At 34.0% G+C, this 15,993-nt stretch overlaps 1 protein-coding gene across 3 annotated transcripts in view; it reads left to right on the forward strand.

Moving 5' to 3' along the window:
• The window catches only part of DOK6 (docking protein 6), a 249,157-nt gene that overhangs the window by 133,241 nt on the left and 99,923 nt on the right, over positions 1–15,993 (forward strand). For all 3 annotated transcript variants that reach the window (XM_068193335.1, XM_068193315.1, XM_068193326.1), the window contains exon 4: positions 13,881–14,000. In XM_068193335.1, coding sequence (XP_068049436.1) covers positions 13,881–14,000 — 120 coding nt within the window. The remainder of the gene's footprint in view (positions 1–13,880; positions 14,001–15,993) is intronic.

Consider the following 15,993-nt stretch of genomic DNA (forward strand, 5'->3'; position numbering starts at 1 on the left):
TTCTGTATTAATTTTACTGTATGAGTCAATTTGGGATGTTCAGCCTTCGATTCTTGGAATTCTTATTTTAAATAAGGCCAAGAAGGAAATTGTGCTTTAGACGTCTAAAGACATTTAATTAAAAAAATCTCAATTTATCAGTCATAATCATTGCTTAATGTAGTTTTAAAGTAGCTTTAAAAAGTGCCTCAAAATATGTTGCTTTTTTCAGATCAATATGGCATTTAATGCAATTCAGTCTTCTCTATATGAAGATTACAATGAAAGAGGAAAATATGAGTGGGTTTTCTGTAATTGCAGTTCAAGTACCTTCATACAATGTTTTCACAATCCATACAGATAAATTATCCTGTTTGCTATAAAAAAAGCTTTCTTTTTTCTCCAATAACTTTCCTAAAGCATGTCTACTTTTAAAATTTTGTTCTAAACAATTTCAACTGCTTCTTAATCTTCCTTGCAAAATTTGAGGTTAAAAGTGAAATTATTCAATGGAAAGCAACCATAGAGAAGCTGTTGTTGCCTTTTAGCTTTTAGTCATTTAGTTAGCTCTGTTTCTCATTTTGTTTTCAAACTTATAAAATAATGTATTAATGTGAAAATAAGGCAAGTAAGGTGTTAATGATGACAAATATATTCATTTCCCCCTCCTGCTGAAGCAGCTACAATCAGTACAAAAAATTATATAATAATAGAAGAAATCTATATTCTGATTTGAGAACTTTTTTTTTGTATTTTGCTTTAGATTCAGTTTTTATCAATTTGTAAGTGTTTCAGAAGACAAAATAAACATCATATTGGGTTTGAGTTTTGCGGGTGTTTGGTGGAACAAACTTGCAGTGCTTTTTGATGGGTTTTGACCACCATCTATTGTGACAGTTTCTACTACAAATCAAGCAGGTTTAGGGTTGCTTTGTATTAGATGGAGTTTTTTTTTCTTAATTCAAATTGACCGATCACTCACTTCATGCCATGGTGAAGTCAGAATCAACAATTCTGTTCACAAAAGTAATGCAAATAATTCCAAATGTGTCCAAGCATATTAATAACACATTCATATAGTGTTCTGGCATATGTTAGGGAGTTTAGATTCATATTTAATAAAATTTATATGACATGTACTAGTCTTCTTATGTCTTATGAAGATTAGAGCTTCACTTTGAAGTGAAATCTCCATATGAAATGGCATTATGAGGAATCTTGGTCTGCTTCTTAAGGATAGAACATTAGATCCACTAACTTTCAGGACAGCTGTACATTTTGAAAATGTGTGAGATTTCTTATTTTTTCAAGAAAAAAAGGATCTTTATGTGGACTTAATTTTACAATTAATTTTTTTAAAACCCACCAACATAAAATTACTGGTAGCTCTTGTGAGACTATAATTTTATTGGGTAGCATTAAGGAGTATTTATCCTTCATTTTCATGATCATGTAAGACAAAGTTGAAAAGCTAATCTAAAGTTCCTTGTTTGTTTTTAAACCCAAGCCTTTCCTTAAAAATGTGTATAGTTTTAAAGTTAAAATACATACATATTATTGTTATTTTCCTAATAATGAAATAATATTAACTGGTCGATTATAAAGAATCATTTGTTCGTAAACTAGACATATTTTTAAATATTCTTGTATTTAGGACAAAATCATAACCCTATTGGCTAGCAGAAAAATTAAGCAAGTTTAGCATTAGTGAAGTGGAAAAGGGAATTAAGACCATTTAATCACCTTCTAAATAAGAACAATGGCTCACTAAAATAAATTATCTCTGTTCCATAAATGGGAAGTACTTTATAAGGTATCCCCCAAAGGTAGCCCTTTGGAGTGCTGTTGGAAAAAGGGCACTTTTTCCAACTCAATTTCAGAATGATACTTACTCAGTGACAGTGTGAATTTGGCTGTCTCTTTACAAAGCTCTTCACTGGCCAAAACTCTCAGTAGTTTAGCATTTGGTTTCAGTTTCAAGGGGGAAAAGAATGAATCCTGTATCTGAAGTTTATATTCCATGAATAAAACATGAAGTCAATATTACATCTGTTACTGATAATTTTGACTGGACATAGAAATTGAAGTAATAAAATCAGAGAATTTGCTGTGGGTTTATCAAATAAATATGTCTAATAAATGTAAAATTAAAGCTAATTTGAATATGCTAATACACAAGCCTCCAGATAATTAATATCTGTCTAGGAAAGACAGATATTTGTTAAGTATGTTCCTATAAAAATGAATCCATTAAGAATGGCAAAACATCTTACTGTGTAGCTTCTGCTTTATATTTTAAACATTAAAAATATTACCATGGTAAGTTTGTTTATATGTTTAAGGAGGTTAATCTAAACCTTGCTATAGCTTACAATCACCTAGTTGAAAAAATAAGGAGGGAATTAAACAGACAGCCTGACATTTATCTCTGCTTTTCTCTCTAGTGATGGAAATGAATTAATGCAGCAAACTCAAAAAGCCAATGCAATTCCAAAAATGTTTATGCTCAGTGACAGTGTGAATCTTTTCCAAGTTTAGTACATGTCCATGACATCTGGGTGATGTAAGGAGCAGTGCTCCCAGCATATGTCACCGAATACAGCAGCACTGTCCTGCTAATAAATGCTGTCCTTGCTGCTGTATCATCATGCTCATCAGCAATAAAGCAGAAATCAGCAATATTCAGATATGTACGTAACCTCTACCTTATGTTTGTCTTACAATATTTCCAGTGAGTGCTGGGTATAAATAGCTTTCTTCCCATATGGCACTTCATATTGACAATCATACTTTTTTTTCTGGGAAGAGTTTATTATTTCTGGGAAGTGCTTATTATTTGTCTGTACAAATATAATTTAGATGAAGATATAGTTTACTATGGTTAAGAACCAGCTGGAAAGAAACTCTAAAAATCATATGTGTCAATAACTAGTAGTTCAAATGCAATGTCCTGCTATGCATTTCTTGATATCTGGATATATCCATGGGTTCATATCCTATCAATATGTGTAATTTTAATTAAAATGTAGATGTGATTATAATAAGAACTAATATTCTAAGACAGCAATCTAAGTGAAAAGGCTTAACTTTCCAATATCTAAAGGCTTATTTATAAAGTCTATGATCATGGTAGGAGAAATGTGAGGAGGAAGAAGCTGGAAGGAGAGCTGTATGTTTCTACATGTTAATATGTTGATCTATTTTATAGGCAGATTGTAACTGCATGCCTGCTAAGTTAAGAAAATAGTGGTAGCCCATGAATTATGAGATTTCAAGTAATTTTATTTTTTAAGGTTGTCACAGCTATAATTATAATCTCCTTTGTGAATCAAATAACTAACAGCATGTGAAAAATTGTATGTATGCTGATGAAGGGGATTTTGAATTCTAATGGGTATTATGAATGCTTTCTTTAATGGAGGTCATGATGAAAAACTACAGATTTATAACTCTAGGTAGCATATTTGTAAAAATCTTTATTCAGATTTGGGAGTTTGTACTTATAAACATTATACTTGTATTGATATAAACTTTGGGCTTCATGAGGGATCAAATCAAGGGAGCAAATGAAGTGGTCAATTTTTTCTGATATAAAAAGGTTTCTTTCTTTCTAGCTCAGTAAAGCATTACTTCTGCAAAATGTCACTGTCATTTTTATAACAAGATTTTTTCAATCATGCTTCAATCTATTATATTGCAATACTAGTTTTGGGCATGGAAACTGATTCCTTAATTATATATGCTATCATGATTCTATGCAAAGGCATATGTTAGGGTTTATTGTGAAAATGTAAAGAATAATTGTCTCCCTACCCTTATCTAATTAAAATAAAAAGGACAGAATTATGTGTATAGTTGCTCTTTATTACTTGCTTGTTATTATAATCTCATTGTAACACTGTGATACAGGAAAAAAAAACCCTAAAGTCATACTTATTGGTTTTGACTAAATTAATAAACCCCTGCCCACACTCACCACAAAATCAAGAGGGGCTTGTTTTCATTTTTTTAAGGCAGTGGAATTTAGGAGGAGGCCAGTCCAAGCAGAAGGAAGAGCAACATTTATGTCAGCCATTTTCTCATTTAAAATCATTAATGCAGAAAATAGGAAAGGCATATGGCAGCATAAGAACTGTTATTTTGTCATTTTGTCCATTAGTTGAGTGTGCTGATGGTGTTGAATAATTCCTTTTTAAATGACAGTGATCAATTTTCTTATCCCTGCTGTTAAAACTCATTTCTCTGTAGAATTTTTTTTTCTAGATTGCTTTCTCCACTAAAAGGTATCAGCCATGGATTTGAATTTAGCTTAAGTCATGAGAAATTGGGATCTTTTGCCTGGAGTCTCAGTAAGGAGCACAGAAGACCAGTCTTTGCCAGTATATGGCTTCATCTCCTCCGTAAAGGAAAGGATAATCCTTCCCCTCCCCTCTAGTTGTGTGTGTGCCTAAAATTCACTTCACGAGTAAGATGTTAGTGGGCAATTGATCACCAGTGTGCATTAATTGCAGCTACGTCTTCTGTAGATACTGTTTCTCACTGTAATCAGCCCCTCTGTTTTACAGACCTAAATCCTAATCTTTTGCTTCAGTTCTTCCTTTATATGGGTCAAAATATTAAATTTAAACATTCTTTATACTTTCATGGTGAGCTGTTTACCCTTAAATAAAACTGAAAGATTTTAAATTATACAATCTTTCATCAGTGAGTCTCCAGTTAACATGCCTTAAACCATTTCAACAGAGCTCATCAAGTTTCCAATGATTTAATCTTGGTATGTTCTGTAAGATTACATTCATCACAACTTATTTTCTTGGAGGAAAATGACACATAATTGAAGATGGATCTATTTACTATTTTCCTGGTTCAGCAAAAGACATGGTTTTACTGTTCTGAATCTTAGAAATCCACTGAATTAAAAAATAAAAAGAAAAAAATTCCTATTAACTTAATGAATGTATGGATTATGAGTTTCAGCTTCAAGCGACTGTATCTTCTCAGTTAGTCATATGTGTCTCTTACTTATTGATCATTATGTAGAGATCTCAATGGTGTATAGTAAAAACCCAGTAATATAAAATTTCATATTTTATATACATTTTTTTAGAAGACTGTTAGTTACAGGAGGTAATTTACAGGCTTATTGGAAAGTCTCTGTTTTCATAAACATTCAAAGAATGTCTATTTTCATTAAATATTTTTAAATATAAATAATGTTTACATGTATCAAATGTAAAACTCCTGGGAGTTTTATACTGGGAATAAAAGATACAAGTTTAAAATGAGAGTAAGAAATTGATAATGAAAAATTAATCCCCTTTGGGTTTAAATTCTGTAGATGTGAAATTTGAGAAAGACTTTTCTAATTATATTTCCATTGGTACTAACTCTAGACTATGAAGTTTCAAGATTTATTTCTTTGTGGTAGCACCACATTAAAAATCCCCAAGAATAAAGTGGAAGACACAGAATCATTTTGAGCTAATACTTTGTTCTGCCTCAGAGTAAAGTTTTATGCAACTGAGAATCGAGTAGAGCACATACTGCATTATGATCTTACAGATTATTTCAGTCAGTAATTGCTTTGAATGAGTTTCCTTACACTTCCAATTCCATAAAAACCTTCTTGACTCACATAGTAGCAAGGACTCACATCTTCAAAACAATAGTTTTAGATTTTGGGGGGAAATTTTGCATTTATTGGACAATGGAAACACAGAAAGAAAAAAATGTATCCTTTCAGGAGGTTTGTTACTATGAAAGTCATGTGTAGTTCCATGCAGGAAAAATTTCCTAGCCTCTTTACATTAGAAGAGGGCAGCAATAACACTGCCCTCTGTGCTCAGCCAAAATTGCACAACTTTTAATAAATCTTAAGTATTCATAGCTTGAAGTCTTGCTTAAACTAGGCATATTTAGCCAAAGAAAAGACGGGATATTGCAAAAACATCCAAGTGTGTTAGTTACTGTCTGCTCTGACTGATTTAATGCAGAAGATATTCAGATGGCTGGAGTGAAAGTCATATGTTCAAAGGCATAAGGGCAATGAAGCATGTAGTGGAAATAGTATGCAGGTTTTCTTCTGTGTATTGAAAATAGTCCTTTTCACCTTGATTTTGTAAAGGAAACTAATACTCTTAAAATTATTTATCTAATCTAACAATATTTCTGATCTTCAAGTGACAAGATTTGCCAATACTTCAAAGATAAAAGTGAATATTTAACATATTGAAAAAGAAAAGTGAAATGAACCCTAGGATTTGTACCAGTTTATTTGGGTATTGGATTCTCCTACTAGACCATAACCTAAACACTTGAAAATGGAAAGGAGGCATAGTTTTACATTTGCACAGAAGGTATTAAATTTCCCATTCATTTAAAAACCAGCAGTATAACTTTCCCAAGAGGAATAAAAATGTTGTGGGAGTAGACTAAATCTGAAATAATACCAATTTTTAAGATAGAAAAATGCTATTGCTGACTGCCAGTCATGGGCAGTCATGAGCAAAAGTTGATGTGATGGCATCCTCTTTGTGTTATGTTCCGGGTGACAGACCTTTTTTGGACACTTGACTGATGGTGTTTATGCCATTTCCACTACTGACATGCTGCCTGAGGTTATTTTACTTTCATGCTATTGCAATTTAACATTAATAACAGTTGAAACAGGTATGAATTGACAGTCCTGGGGAACTGCATAATTCCCATGTCAGATTCTTGTTTCTGGCCCATTAGTTTCAGACAAAATGTAAATGTTTCTTCTATGTTTAGGCAGGTTTTCATAATTCTTTCTTTGCACTTTAAAGAAAGTTTGAATTGAGAGTGAGATTTTGCTGAACATATTTTTGGGTAATGATGTCAGCTCACTGTTGATCTATTGGACATACTAAGACTTGATAAACATTAGGGATATAATGAGAGCCACTAGTCCCCAGCATGAAGTAGAATACATTATTTTTAAGAATACTTATAAATCAACCCTCAAGGACTAATTTATGCACTAAATCGCATCTTCTTCCTGGAACGGCATAGTTCATTTCTGTAGGACCAATCACAGACTAAGGTGACATACACTTCTTTTTAATAGCAGAAATTGCCATTTTCATAAAGAAAAGAAAGGAAGATAAATGTCCTAAAGTTATATTAGCAGTACTGTGGAGCAAAGGAGAGTCCTTCCTTGTAGGCTATTCATTTTCCCATACAGTCTCCGCTTTTCAAACAAGTTGTCTGAGTTCTGTTTCTGTATGAAAACTACATTCTCAAGCAGCATTGCTTCTTTGCTTCTTGCTGCTTTAATGGACAAGAGTTTAATAGACAGTAACATCAATATGACAAATCCTTTAAAATACTTTTCTTGCCTTCAAAATGATTGACTTAACACTGCACATGTTTATATTATAGACAGAACAATAGACAGACTAGTAGCTGAGTGCTGGTTATATGAAACTTCTTATCAGACCTGCAGAAAAAAATAGGGCATTTTAATGAAAATATCAGGTTTGATATATCTCAATAAATACAGACATATACAGCTGGCTATTTGCAAACACAGGTACATAGTTAGATTAATTATCAGAAACCTATTCTTGATAAATCTTGCATCTCCAGATAAGTGTGGCAGAAATAAGAGTTTTAAAATCTAATAAATGTCCTTTGGTAATTATTGCAATTAACCGTACTGCCCTTATGCTAACTCAAGTTTAAAATAGCAAATAATTAGGAAATGAAAGTTTATTTTTGTATTATTTTTGGTATAATACTTACACCATATCTTTCCTCACTTTAAAAAAAGTTCATTAGCAAAATATACCAATGGATAAAGTATAAAGTTACAGAGTATGTGTTCATATTCTGTAATTTTCATTTATCTTGATTGCTGCATTACTCAGTATTTGTTTAAGGAACAAAAACAACAATGCTCAAATGAAAGGTGTGTATATCTTTAAACTGATGGTATAGTCAAAAATATGCATGATTTTTAATAGCTGTTTTTCATTCAACAGTAAGGGTGTTATTGTATTAAAACGTGGAAATGACAAGTTTTTGAGGAACTTGATTCACCAACAGTATTTCCAAAGAATATTTTAAGGCTTCCTTTAACATGTTTTGCCACTGCTAGAATATGTAGCATTTTCAGTAAGTGAATATGATTTAACAGTATGTGTGGTTTTCTTTCATGACTTTCCTTTGTCTTTCGGTTCAATGATTTACACTTAAGTAATAGCAAAACACTTTATTCCAGGTGAAATATTCAAAAGTCACCATTCTAGAAAAATACAAGAAAGTTTCCTTAGAAGCAGTAATTTTTGAAACGCAAGGAAAAATTCTATATATGAGTCCCACATGTCATAAAATACCTTCAAATATAGTTGGTCAATGAAAAAATAATTTTAATAAACCAGTTGCTCTTGGAGTTGCAGCCCATTATCTCTCTTCCTTTCTACTTGAAATCAAGTTTTAGTCTAGATACAGAGTGATTTTCTGTTCTTTCACACTAAATAGAATGTATGACCCCTTCATTGCTTCCCAGCTATCACTTAATGAAAATTTGCCAAATTCATGCATAGACAGTGTTAATCAGTAATACATTATTATACAAAATTTGTTCTATCCCTCTGTTCCTCTGGGCAAACATATGAAATAGCCACATTGCTTTAGATTTGTATCTGTGTTTGAGTGTGTGTGATATGCTCTAGTAAAAGTACCCAAAGTAACAGAGACATGGTTAGATAATATAAATATTTATAAAATCAAATTATTTTCAAATCATCAAAGGATGATATATATCCTGATAAAGGATAGATGTTTTCAAGGTATTATTGATTTTGATAAGAAACTGCATGCCTGTAGGCAATAGTATTATTTGCTAGTGAAAAAAAAAATTATTAAGTTGCTTCATATATTTTATGTGGTACAGTATAATAGCACATCAATCCTATGGGAATTCTATAATATTTTTTCTTATTAACTTCTAATTAAGCCTGAGTGGTTTTTAGAAGAGATAAACTGGCACATTTTTCAGTATCATCTTTCATTCTTGGTAGAGAATATCAGGTCTAATTCCTACTAATCTAGCCAGGAAAGATTCTCCAGCTTCATTCAGGGTAACAATATTTAGTTGGATTTGTGCCACTTATAGACATCATTTAATAGGAAGAAGAGCTAAACAATTTGTACAGCAAATACATAAAAATGTTTCAGAAATGAGGAAACACATTTCAGATTTATACAGTTTGACATCAGGTAGAACACAAAGACATACGTGAGATTTTTTGATTTGCATAAGGACAATGTTTGTTATCCCCCTCTAATATTGCACACATGCTATTTCCAACCTAAATTCTTAACCACATCACTTTATGTGGGCTGCATGAGAAGGAGAAGAGGCCTGTCTCTAGGAGGTGCAGATAAGTTGAGCTCTTTTATTTACAAATTCAATAAACTGCTGCTTATAGTGATGGAGTGGATCTCCTGAAATGGAGGGCACTGTACTGAGCAGGAGGGGTCAGCACTTCAGGGCTTTATCTCAGCCTAGAGGCATCCACCTGTGCTGGCAACTTGTGGTGGTGGGAGATGGAATGCTGCTGTAGGATTGTGCCATGTGAATACAGAACAAAAACGTGAAAGAACGTGAAGTTATCTGGTTACATCCACACACAAAATACTTCCTAAGCTTGGAGTCTGAAAACAATCCCTCCTCTAGCCTTACAGATCTAGAGGACCTAGAGGCCAGATAGAAAGAGATCTAGAGCGTTTCTGTGGACAGTGAATTTGAAATGTGTCCATATATATGTTTCATTGACCCTCACCACTTCTCAGTAGACAATGTTGTATATAATGATTTTTTTAAAGTGTAAGTAGCAGAAGAACACTTTTACTATGACAAATTCTTATCTCTAACACAATTTGCTGATAATATTTCATCATTTCTATTATATCAACAAACCAACATCATCCTGTGGTATCACCTATGTCCAAGACAGTGGCTAGACTAGGTACAGCACCACTGTAATCACCTGAGAACTGAGCAGAAATGACATATAGCCTCAGGAATGACCTAAAACTCAGATCAACTGGAGGAAAACATTGCCAATAGCAAGTTGAGTAACAAGCTTACAAATTTGTTCCCAGTAATGTTTCTTATACAGTAAACAATGCCTATTTAAGGTCTCCCATCTCTTTGCGTTTTATCTCACCTCATGAGATTTGTATTGTAGCATTTTATAATTAAATAACAGTAAAGATAAAAATGCAGGTATTTTGATTTTATTTATAGCTGTGAAAGCATGCTTTACAATTTATCATTCCATCCAGGAATTCAGTTATCTTAAAAGGAAAATAAATTTTTCAATGACAAGTACCAGTTATGACTAAAAACTCTGCATTTGCCACCAATAAATCTAATCTACATGCATTAAAGAGGACAATTTTGCTGATGCTTTTTTATTACTTGGTTCCACTGTAATATTTCATCTGTTTCAGTATATGCATATAAACAAAATAAAGAAGTAACTGAGATATCTCTGTTTTCTGACATGGTACCTGGCATTCTTAAAGATTGCTGCCATGACACATTTATGTACTGTAAATTATAATAAATAATTTTTGTATCATAAATAATATTTCATTTTGTTACCCAGATACACAAGACATTCTGTAGACATTTTACAAAAGAACAAAAGAATGGCAAATTGCTTTATTTATGCGCATGGTGAAAGGAGAATCAAGGATTTAGTTTTGAAAAGTAACTCACCTGGTTCTAAAAAAAAAGCTTTCACATGTCTATCACAGAAAAGTTTGAAGGCAATTCCCTACAAGTAAGCAATAGCTATCAGAATGCATTAGGCAGGACTAACACATGCACTACCTTCATACCCTTGACCTTCCAGACACATTTGTAGATAACGTTGATTCTTCTGACAGCAAACACAAATCCTCACAGTTCTGTGGGAAGATATTTCAGTTCTGCATTGAAACTATATTTCCTGTAGCATCAAGTCAATAATTTTTGTAAGATAGAAATTTTGAGTTATACAGCAGTACAATGCATGCTATAGCCCACACTTTGCAAAATATAGCCATGATCTTGTAATGCTCATAGTAAGATAAATTTCTTCTGTATGGCAGTTGGAGAATGGTCTAATCTGGGCCTAATCATCAGTGTCTGGCAGCAATAAAGCAGCAGCTTAAAATAAACTGCCAGTTGAACAGTCTGAAAGGGGGTCTCTGCATCCAAACTTTCAAGACCTAGATGTTCCTGTAAAAGAGAGAAGCAAGTAGATTGTGGGGACAGCACAAGGTCACGTAGAAGAAACAGCTTCCTAGAGCATTTCATTTGTTTGTTTGTTTCCAAAAACATCTACTGGAAATTTGGTGTGAGAATACATATAAGTTGAATTTGTAGCTTTTATATGAGTTGTCTTTTGAATATATATTGATGTTAAACTGCATTTATGGGATTACCAGTGTGTTTCACTTTCTTCTCAGATATTTGTAATATTAGAAAGATTAGGTTAGTGTTTGTTTACCATCATCTCATTCTACATTTTCATTACAAGCCCTTTCAGTCTGGGTGCAAGCACAATGAAAAAAAAGTAATAAAATGCAGATTTTGTAAAATACATAAAATGTTATATCCTGGCCACACTCCAGGAAAAATTGCAGGTTTTATATAGAGCTGTGCATTCTGTCAGCATATATATTGTTCTGTGACACAGTTTAAGCAGAAAAGGATGAAAAAAAAAAAAAACATGGGAGCACTTGCTGAGATTTGCACTGTCACCTTTGTGCTACCAGCTTTGCCCATTGATTGCCCTGTCTTTATCTATAACTGAAAGCAGATGTTGGGTAACTCAATGGCCCTTCAACTCTCTTACCTGTGTGCTGGTGCCCTGCTCCCTCACCCCATCCACATGCTGCCAGAATAGGGCAGAGTGGCTTGGGGTCCAGTTCTATCACCTATCTCCCTGGCATGAAACCTTCTCCATGGGAAAGTGAGATTTATAAGGCATGGCTTCAGTTCAAAAGACCACACAAGTATCCAAGGAAATGGCAAATGATGAAAGAGAGGAAGGGGAAATGTACGGGAATTTTCTTCATGTATGAGTAGAATAATTTTGGAAGTAGGTGTTTGAACAAACTCATCTTTTAAAAGCTGTAAAAATTTACTGCTGTCCAGAGATAAGCCTATTTTCTCCTTACTTCCATCAGAGAGGCTGCATCCATAGCAGTGTTGAAAAAACAGTGTGCTATTACCTCATTATTTTCTTTTCATCTACAAAGCTAAATGTCATCTGTATGTTACTGACGTAATGTTCTGTCTCTTACCACTAGAAGGTGAGGGTGTTATGAGAAGATAAACTTTGAGAATCTGTATCCTGAGACAGACTTCAAAAAAGCAGGAAGGGTTAAGAGACACCACTTTCCTCACAACACTCTAAAGAAGCACCCCCAAAATCTTGTGACAACCACCATATTTGGTTCTCAAAAATTCCAAAATAGGCTTTGTTATTTCAGCTGTTTGGCTGGGAACTTAGTCAGCTGATAGGCAGAATAACTCAGGAACTATATGCATCTCTTCCTGGATTATTCAAGATGCTGAAGAAAAGAAGGTATCCAAAGGTTCTTGGAGACCTGGAACTGCGTGTCTGTTTCCCTTTCTTGTCCAGCAAATGTTTGTACGATATCTATGTCTAATCAGGCAAGAATTTGAGCACTGTAGCAATTAAGCTTAGAGGAGTTTTTCTCAGATAAAAAATTTTGCTAATTCCAATTATTCATCATCACTAAATGCGTTGGGGCTTGCATGCAGTATTTTTCTCTCTCCCAATTTCAGCAGTACATTTGAGAGAATGTCACAAAATTATTTTCCCAATGTCCCCAAAAAAAGGACTGAAAAAACTGGCAGTTTAATGCAAACATTCCTAGATTACTGGGGAACCCCTCACTGTTAAATATGATCAGATAGAGACTGACTGTGACCATGGATGCCCAGTGAGCACATGGTGCTGAGCCTGCTCTCCAGGAACTTTCCCTTAGGTGAAGTCTTTCCTGCAAATAAAAGACAATCAGGGTAGCTGCATGGATTTTCTTGATTGTAGTTTCACACTGTGTTAGCTCCAACTTGAGATGATGCGTGTTTGATGAATGCCAGGGATTTAATGATGTTAAATTTGGGAAGTGAATAGGATGAAGCTGAAGTTAAAGGGAGGATGTTGTGCTGTGTGTGGGAATTACACCTTGTGGAATCCGCATTTTGCTGAACTGGAAGATACAGAGCTCTCATATTTAGTCAATGGGAAAGTCAACTGAGAAAAGGCTGGGAAGTTTTGAATCTTCTTATAAATGTTTCAACTAATGCCCAAGTTGCCCTGAGACCAAAAGGTGAACAAAAGTGAAGAAATTAATTATTCAGAATACCTTGACAGGCATAATCTTTCACAGCAGCAGAGAGGGAAGTTTGGCATTTGAAGAGTGTTTTATAACTGTTTCTCCTTTGCTCTTAGAAAAATGCTCTAACACCTTTAGAAAAATAAATTACCTTAAGAGTTCAGACTTGCCTAAAAAGCAATAAAGAATATTTCAGTTATTATATATTAAGTTTTTCTAAAATGCATTTTTTCTTTCAAGAGGGCCCGCTAGAAATATACTGCCTTGAAAATTCACTATTTATCTTCTTTGTTAGCTCCACCTCCTTTCCTGAAATTTGAGGATGGAAGATGCAGTAACCCTTTCTTAAATTTCATAAATTGAGGCAAAGAAATTGTTGTGGGACTTTATGGTAATAACTCATGTTTCAGCACAAACAAATTGTGATAAATCTTGTCAATAAGAAAGTATTGATTTAACTTCACACCTTATTTTTAATATCAACATGAATGGATTTCTTTCTGTTTCCTCAGAACTAGAGGCAGAGGAGTGGTGCAAGCATCTTTGCATGGAATGTCTAGGGGCCAGGCTCAATGATATAAGTCTTGGGGAACCAGATTTGCTTGCTGCTGGAGTCCAGAGAGAACAAAACGGTAAGTAACTTTTTATTTACTCCTAGATCAGTTCTTAGGTGATATCCCATTTCATCTTTGCTTGTGCCTGTTGTTGTGAGGACTAGTAGCTGGAAGCACATCATTAGTAACTAAACATTCAGATACGCTTTTGAAGCTCAAGCCTATTTTTTTTACTAATAAGATGATTAAATTCCACGCCAAATAATACATATAGAGTGACTTTGTGTCTTCATTGTGTTCGGATTTCCCTGCCATGGGAAATGATGGCCATGACCCTTCTGTTTCTGGAAATGATGGCTTCTGTGCAGAGGAATAAAGCAGCAGCTGTTGTTTTGCAGCCTTTTAAGGACAGCGATGAGCATACCAACAGCAATTTGGACTACAAAACACATATTTGCTTTAAACTCCTACCTGTCATGAATATTGAAGTCAGGATCATCTAAATGCTGTCAAATATGGGTGAAAAGGGCAGTGACAGATGTTAGTCAGCACTAAGCCTGAGTTGTAAGTCTTCATCTAAAGGCTATTTGGATTAGAGACATGTACAGGAAGAATGCTAGTGGATGGAATAGGCAATAACAAAAGAAAATCTGTGATTACCCTGTCATTTAATTCCTATTAATGAACACGAGGGCAACACAAAATGTGCTCATTTAGCCCTTCCTAAATTACAGCTCTCAATGATTATTACTGTCTTGATGCTTTTATAAGATCCAATAGCTTTCAACAAAGTAATAACACACACTGCCTCAATGGTCATAAAATATCAAGCCAACTATCATTATAAACAAAATTACGTAATTAAATTATAGAATGTATGGCACTATATTTATTATATTATTTCTCTGAACTTAATAGCACACCGCAGGAAATATACAGAAATCTTTAAGGAATTCTGTTCAAAAGCAGACATGTTGAAATGGGATTTAAAAGAAGTTCAAATGTTCATGAAGTTGTTTACCTGCTATGAGACACAGAATTCAATTTGTAGTCTCAAACTACTTAACAAAGGGAGATCTACTAATGTTTTAGGAAAGTGATAATGATCAGACAGCACTCAAAGCACCCCATCTGCTATATGTTCATAGGCTATAGGTATAAAACTCATCTGCATGCTACTGGAGAGAGGACTGTGTGAACAGGTGGAGACCTTTCACAAATGTGAAAGGAAATAAACCTCATCACAAAGCCTGGGATGTGAACAGAAAAGTAGTTTGAAATTCGTCAAGCTCTTTCTGCAGGGAATTCATGTACTCTCCAGCTTTTGGACATAGATGGCAAATATTACATTTTATTACGTTCCTGAAAGATCTTAGACACACATGACCTCTAGGAGGCATATATTAGTTCTGTTGCATGAACTCATCTTGATTCAATTGCCTTAGTCTAGAAATTAATTGCAGTGTTACCAACCAGCATATATGAACATAATTAGCATCTTTATTGTTCTAAGTAAATAAATGAAAGGAAACAAAGAAGCAAAGCATGTATTTGTTGTACAAATCACATGAATAATAATGCATGGAGGGTATCATTAGCTGTATTCTTTTAAAACAAGTGACTGAATACATATAATCTAATATTTGACGAGCATGCTCTGCTAAATCATTAGTTACAGTATCTCAAACAAGTAATTCTGATACCTATCCTCATCCTTCCCTCATCCCCTTGATGCACAACTTTGCATTTTAATAAGCATGTTTGAAATTCCAAGTTGTCTTGTTCAGAGGCAAAACAAATTCTGTTGTGGATGTCTTTTAATCAACTTGGAAGGAGGAAAAAGTGCAGAGATTCTTACTATGGGTATGAAATCTGACATTTTGTTCATTTATCTGTGCTGTAAGAACCTGTAGTTGCACTCAAATTCCTGTAGCAGAGTTCTTCAGTTGAGTGGAACCATGCCTTCAGTTTACACTGGGTATTCTGCAAACCTGACAGTGTCATTCCCCACATGACAGTGCTATTGAGAAGATGACTAGTTCCAGGGTGGAATCATTTGTTGATTTGGGTG

This window comes from Anomalospiza imberbis, chromosome 1 (genome assembly GCF_031753505.1).
Source record: "Anomalospiza imberbis isolate Cuckoo-Finch-1a 21T00152 chromosome 1, ASM3175350v1, whole genome shotgun sequence".
Lineage (NCBI taxonomy): Eukaryota > Metazoa > Chordata > Aves > Passeriformes > Viduidae > Anomalospiza > Anomalospiza imberbis.